This window comes from Suillus fuscotomentosus (genome assembly GCF_016647785.1).
Source record: "Suillus fuscotomentosus strain FC203 chromosome Unknown F5891scaffold_691, whole genome shotgun sequence".
Lineage (NCBI taxonomy): Eukaryota > Fungi > Basidiomycota > Agaricomycetes > Boletales > Suillaceae > Suillus > Suillus fuscotomentosus.
In genome coordinates this window covers 3,519-10,837 of record NW_024540203.1, presented here as the reverse complement: position 1 = coordinate 10,837, position 7,319 = coordinate 3,519, and the positions used below count along the sequence as shown (strand labels likewise).

General features: G+C 48.7%; 1 protein-coding gene across 1 annotated transcript; it reads left to right on the top strand.

Annotated features, from left to right (window-relative positions):
• Nucleotides 1–232: 232 nt before the first annotated feature.
• Nucleotides 233–775, top strand: F5891DRAFT_991480 (uncharacterized protein; the record flags this gene model as incomplete). Its single annotated transcript, XM_041378117.1, has 2 exons — nt 233–415; nt 482–775. 2 exons carry the CDS (start codon nt 233–235, stop codon nt 773–775), a joined length of 477 nt encoding a protein of 158 aa, XP_041216067.1.
• Nucleotides 776–7,319: the final 6,544 nt, after the last annotated feature.

Genomic DNA, 7,319 nt, shown 5'->3' with positions numbered 1-7,319 from the left:
TACTTGATCTTGCGCTCGAGCCATGGAAAAACCTTCTTATACTTCGCCTCGTATAACTACGCAAACTCTTGCAGCATAGTGTTGTTGTTCGCTGCGTTGTCACATGTAACATGACCAATCTAGTAAGTAGACATAAGCTGTAGTGTTCGAGAGGAATCAATAAACATACTTTATGTGTAACACCAAGGCAATCAAGCACTTTGAATAAGGTACCACCAAGGCGCTGGCCATTATGAGTGTTGTTGAGCTTCGTAAAACCAAGCAACACATTCCCAGGTTCCCACTGCATTGGAATCTTTTCTTCAATCCAGTGGCCAGTGACCACAAAATAGCCGTCTGTGTTGTCAGCCTGCCATGCATCGCATGTGTTAAGAACGTGCTCAAGGGTCAAATCCGAAGGGCTTGGCTTCAGCTCGTGCGCTGCGCCCCTTACCCGAGTACGTGCCCCTAACTTCTGAAGGCTGTCGAACAATATCCGAAGGTTACCGGACGATGTCCGGAGGGTGTCGGACGATGTCCGGAGGGTGTCGGGCGATGTCCGGAGGGTGTCGGGCGATGTCCGGAGTCCGATGTCCGATGTGCGGGAATTCCGGCGGACGTTCGGGAACAAGAGATAAGACTAATCCGGACAAAGTCCGAACTAGAAAGGAAACAGCGGAGGACTACCAAAGGTAGAGGCGGAGGTGATAAGTCAATAGGAATCAATCCTAAGACGAGCGGAGGTCGACGAGAGGATAACTCAAGTCGGACGGAGGAAGGAATGAGCAGAGTCTAAGATAATATTCAAACTAAAGATGTACATAGATTCTACAGGGTTTATATACTACTAAGATGTGAAGTCCGAAGCTATAAAAAGCGGTGGACAGAGCGTATAGAAAAGTCAAACACTAGTCTATCGGAAAATAGTTAAATGAACCCGGAGATTAGATCAGAGGAAAATAAAGGGCGGAAATGAAACGAGGTACAGAAAATGATTTAGTCTAACCGGAGTAGGAACATACAAAGGGATAAGGCACGGAAGTTAGACGCGGGTCGGATCCGGATATCCGGAAATGATATGTGATAAGTCTGGGTCCGGAACGCGGGATATGACAGCATGTAACATTGATGGCGCCGCTGACGGATTCACTCTAGAATATGACATTAGATCATAACAGACAATAGTGCAAAGAATGACAACATACATTTAACTTCTTTCTGAGTTTGGTGAGATGGCTCTTGAACATACACATAATTTCAGCGTGGGTTGCTTTGTGGCCTGGAATTTTGACACCCTATGTAGCATGTGAGGCAACGTCTACCATCTCTTTGAATCTCAGGTGTTCAAGAGCCTGAATGGGCTTTAATGATTGTTAGTACTATGCAGCCAAATGATATGAAGAGTTTACCTAATCCGTAGTAATGATCCACTCAATTGCTGCCTTTCTGAAAAGCTGGTCAGAGTAAGGAACAATGTGCTCCGACAACTTGTGCTCAGTCATATGGGTGTCAAGCATTTGCTGTGCTCGTGCAGCTTTCTTTTTCTCTGCAGCAACATCACCTGGCAGTTTTGACAGAAAGGCGTTGTCTTTAGCCCATTTACGATATTTACCCTATGTACATACATTATTTAGATATATGTTGATGATAATAAGAAAACTTACAGCAAATCTAGCTTCGGTGTGACGGCGCAGTGTGTCATATCCCATATATTCACGCTTCTCTTCCGGACTTCGGACCCTGAGATCCGGTCCGGTCCGATGTATAGATCCGCTTCCGATCCGATTTACGATAAGCTTTCTAATTCATTTCCTGTTTCATATAACGTTAAACACAGCCTATTCGGTATTTCCTCTTCCCGGTGTTTCGGTTATGCTTATTACCGGTATGATTACTGATCCGTTAACCTATGTCTCATTTCCGACTCGCGTTTGATAACCTTTGCACATGCTTCGTACATAGCCTCGGACCCTTGCTTACTGATACTTCCGTTATCCTCATAGTATATAAACTCGTGTATATGTCCTGTAGTACCTCAGTTCGAATATCATCTTAGTTTGTCCTCTTTCTGTCCTCCGGACTTGAGTTCTCCTTACTCTTGTCACTCTCCGAGACTTCGGATAGATTCCGATAGTCTATATCCTCGGCTCTACCTTCGGGTAGTCTTTACTCTGTTAGTTTCTAGTTCGGATACGTCCGGATTAGCCTTATACGCGTTTCCGATATCCGGAAGACTTCCGGATATACTACGAGACCCGTCCGGACCTTCGGACGCGTTATCGTTAGTACTTTGAAATAAGGGACAGTACTTGGGAAAGGGGCACAGCGTACGAGCTGAGGCCGAAGTCCTTCGGATCCGATCTTACGAGAGTACGACCTTAACAGTATATTCGAACTCACACCTTTCCAAGTACACTTACTCATATCATGGCTCCTACTAAAGTAAACCAAGCCGCTTTGCACGCTGTCGGACTTTCGTCCACCCGACGCGATCCGACATCCGTAGTTAACGCCTTCACCAGTTTCTCTCAGCGCCGTGTATCACGCGGTCCTGCTCAAAGTATTTCGCAACTCATGAATCGTCCGCATCCGGAAACCCCTACGCGCACTCCTGCCGGAGGTGATCCGGATGACGAAGGACCTCCGGACGATGAAGATACTCCTGGTGGAAACCCTCCGGATGACTTCGGAGGTGATCCGGATGATGAACCGGATGACAACGATGATGAATTTGACGGGTTAAACCCACAAGACCGTGTCATGCTTCGGCTTTCTCAAGCCATCGACAATCTCGCACGCAACAATCGTCGTCCGACCTCGTCCGAAGATTCTAAAGTCAAGATCCGTGAGCCCGATACTTTCGATGGCACTGAGCCTCGGAAGCTTCGTGCATTCTTCGTCCAATGCGAGCTCCACTTCCAAAGCAAACCCAAAGCCTTCCGTTCCGGACGGGCAAAAGTCAACTTCGCCCAATCCTACCTTAAGGGTATGGCACTCGAGTGGTTCGAACCGGATCTCCTAGCCGACGAGGACGATGATCGTCCGGATTGGATGGATGATTACTCCGCGTTCATGCTTGAACTCCAAACCAATTTCGGACCGCACGATCCGTCCGGAGATGCGGAAATGCAATTGGAGCAACTTCATATGCGTGACGGACAACGCATTAATAAATATGTTGTTGAATTTCAGCGTCTTGCTTCACAAGTCCGTGGCTGGGGTGACGGTGCCCTAAGACGCCAATTCTATAACGGACTTCCGGCTCGTATCAAAGACGAAATCAGTCGCATGGGTAAACCTTCCACCCTTTCCGAATACAAGATCCTTGCCCAGACTATCGACGCTCGATACTGGGAACGGAAGGGAGAAGTCGCCCGCGAAACTAAACCCACCACCTCCATTCCTCCTAAGCAAACCACGTCCGATCGGACGAATTCCAACTCGTCCGGACCTTCGAGGTACAAATCCGACAAACCCGCTACTTCCGCATCATCCTCCGTTTCTAAACCTCCGGACCTTACCTCCAAGTTAGGAAAGGACGGGAAGCTCACGTCCGAAGAACGTAAGAGACGGATGGATAACAAACTCTGTCTATTCTGCGGTGGACCCGGCCATTCGGCTCGGGAATGCACCAAGTCTACTTCGCGCGCTGCCAAAGGCCGCGCTGCAGTAGTAACTCCGGAAGACAAACCGGAGGCTTCGGATGAAGCAAAAAAATAGTCCGCAACCCTCCCGACTCCGCACGGGATGAGGGTTGCGTTGACTCTACCCGTGCAACGGAGCTACGTCTCAATGCTGTTTCTCTTTCCGATCCGAACTCTCTTTGTCCATACGTTTCTATTCCTACTTTTCCTGATATTTCTGATTTTCCTTCACTAATTGATTGTGGTTCCTCTCACTGTTTTATAGACTCTGATTTCGTCCGAAAAAATAAAATTCCTACATATCCGATATCTCCGCTTTCTCTCCGTTTGTTTGATGGTACTTGTAATAATATGATTTCCGAAGCTATAGATTTGCCTATCTGTTTTCCGTCCGGTGTAGTTACCTCCGATACGTTTTACGTTACTCCGTTGGATTCTTCTTGTTTTATCGTTCTTGGATATAGCTGGCTCACCCTACACAATCCGTTGATTGACTGGGTTTCGGGCAGCATCGATTTCCGAACGACTTCTCATGGAATGCCTTCGACACCTCCGACGTCGCTTCCGTCTCCGGATCCGCATCCTCCGATGGAAGATTTACCTCCTCCGACTACATCCGGAACCTCCGCTGATAAAACCATCCCCAACATTTCCTTGATCAATGCGGTTGCCTTTTGCCGGGCCTGCAAATTGGAAGGATCGGAACAGTTCAGCATCTACCTTCGTCCGACCGGTGTAGACCTCCGGTCCGCTTCCCTTTCATCCGATCCTCCGGACCTGTCCGGAATTCCTCCGGAATATCACGAATTCTCGGATGTGTTCGATAAGGGCAAAGCTAGCCAACTTCCTCCTCATCGTCCCTATGATCTCAAAATCGAGTTAGAGGAAGGAACTAGTCCGCCCCTCGGAACCATTTATTCTCTATCTGCAGTTGAGCTTGCAGCCCTCCGGAAGTTTCTTGATGAAAATATTTCCTCCGGACTCCTCCGTTCCTCATCCTCTTCTCACGGAGCTCCTGTCCTGTTTGTCAAGAAAAAGGATGGCTCCCTTCGCCTCTGTGTAGATTTCCGTGGACTTAACCAGATTACCAAGAAAGACCGATATCCGTTACCTCTCATTACCGACCTCCTAGACTCTCCGAGCCGCGCTAAAGTCTATACCAAAATCGACCTCCGATCCGCTTATCATCTCGTCCGGATAGCGGACGGAGACGAATGGAAGACCGCGTTCCGAACGCGTTATGGCTCATATGAATGGTTGGTAATGCCGGAAGGTCTCACTAACGCTCCGGCTGCATTCCAACGCTTTGTCAATAGCGTGTTTGCTGATATGCTGGATGTATGCGTTATCGTATATCTGGACGACATCCTCATCTATTCCCAAGACCTTGCATCCCATAAGGAACATGTCCGAGAAGATCCAGTCCATCGTTGACTGGCCGGAACCTCGGAAAGTTAAGGATATTCAATCCTTCCTCGGATTCGCAAATTTCTATCGTCGATTCATTTTCAATTACTCGGACATCGTAGTTCCGCTCACCCGTCTTACCCGCAAGGGGGTTACTTGGGATTTTTCCGATGATTGTCGGAAGTCTTTTGAAACACTCAAGAAAGCTTTCACGTCCGCTCCGGTGCTTACGCACTGGATTCCGAATGTTCCGATAGTCGTAGAAACCGACGCCTCTGACTACGCTATAGCCGGAATACTTTCCATAGTATGTCCGGACTCAGAGCTTCGTCCGGTGGCATTTTATTCTCGGACGCTTACCGCTCCGGAACTCAACTACGACACTCACGATAAGGAACTTCTAGCCATCCATGAAGCTTTTCGGACGTGGCGACATTACCTTGAAGGCTCTGCCGAGCCGATAGACGTTGTCACGGACCATAAGAACCTTGAGTATTTCTCTACCACAAAACTCCTCTCTCGCCGTCAGGCCCGCTGGTCGGAATTCCTCCATCAGTTTAACCTAGTCATCCGTTTCCGTCCCGGAAAACTCGGAGCTAAACCGGATTCCCTTACTAGACGCTGGGACGTCTATCCCAAAGAGGGGGATAAGGACTACGCTCGAGTTAACCCTCACAATTTCCGTCCGGTATTCACTTCGGAACAGTTAGCTTCGTCCCTCCGAGCCTCAACTCTAGTAACTCCGGTTCTTAGGGCAGCCGTTCTGATTGATATCGACCAGCTCCGGAAAGACATCCTGACCGCACTTCCTAATGACCCTATCGCATCCGAACATCTTCCGGAACCTTCGGATCCGAGATGGACGGTGGACGATAGTGGTTTCCTCCGCTGCGACAACCGTATATATGTTCCGGAATCTAATAATCTCCGTCTTCGCGTCCTCCAGAATACTCATGATCATCCGTTGTCCGGACACTTCGGACAGAACCGGACGCTAGATATCATCCGACGCGAGTACACTTGGCCAGGAATCCGTACCTATGTCAAAGACTACGTCAAGTCTTGTACTTCCTGCGGCCGAGCTAAGGTTCCGAGACACAAACCTTACGGATTGCTCAAGCAGTTACCCATACCGGAAAAGCCTTGGAATTCTATATCCATGGATTTCATCGAGCACCTTCCGGACTCATCCGGCTTTACAGCCATCCTCGTCGTAATCGACCGTCTATCCAAACAAGCTATATTCATCCCTACCCACGACACCATTACCTCTCCGGATCTCGCTCGTCTATTCGTCCTCCACGTGTTTTCCAAGCACGGAGTTCCATCCCATGTCACTTCGGACCGAGGAACAGAATTCGTATCGCATTTCTTCCGGTCCTTAGGAAAAGCATTAGATATGGTCCTCCACTTCACGTCCGGATATCATCCGGAAGGAGACGGACAAACCGAACGAGCGAACCAAACCCTTGAACAATACCTCCGGATATACTGCAACTATCAGCAGGATAACTGGTCGGAACTACTTCCCTTGGCAGAATTCGCTTATAACAACGCTCCGAGTGCTACTACCGGAGTATCACCCTTCTTCGCCAATAAGGGATATCATCCGAACCTATCCGTTCATCCGGAACGTGACCTCTCATCCGCCCGCGCACGAGACTATGCAGTAGACCTTGACGAACTCCATCAGTTCCTCCGAGAAGAAATGGCCCACGCACAAGAAAGATATCAAGGACCTGCGGACGCCAAACGGAAACCTGCTCCGGATATGAAAATCGGAGATTCGGTCTTCGTCAAAGCAAAATACTTCCGATCCACCCGTCCGTCCAAGAAACTCTCGGAAAAGAACTTAGGTCCGTTCGAAATCATAGCTCGTCCGGGTACGCATTCTTTCACCATCCGACTTCCGGATTCCATGCGCTCCGTACACCCAGTTTTCCATGTCTCGCAATTAGAACCAGCCACACTCAATACCATTCCTAATCGTATCCAATCGCCTCCGCCTCCGGTCGAAGTCGACGGAGAACCCGAATATGAGATATCCGAAGTTTTGGACTCAAAATTAGACCGTCGGAGAAGACAATGTCAACTCCTATACCTCGTCCGATGGTCCGGATATGAAGGAACGGACGAGGAGACTTCATGGTTACTTGCTACGGAGCTCGGTAACGCATCCGAACTAGTTTCGGACTTCCACGCTGCATATCCGAACAAACCCGGTCCTATTCAACTTTGAAGTACATAGTGTGCATACGAAATACAAGTACATTTAGAGAAGAAGCATAA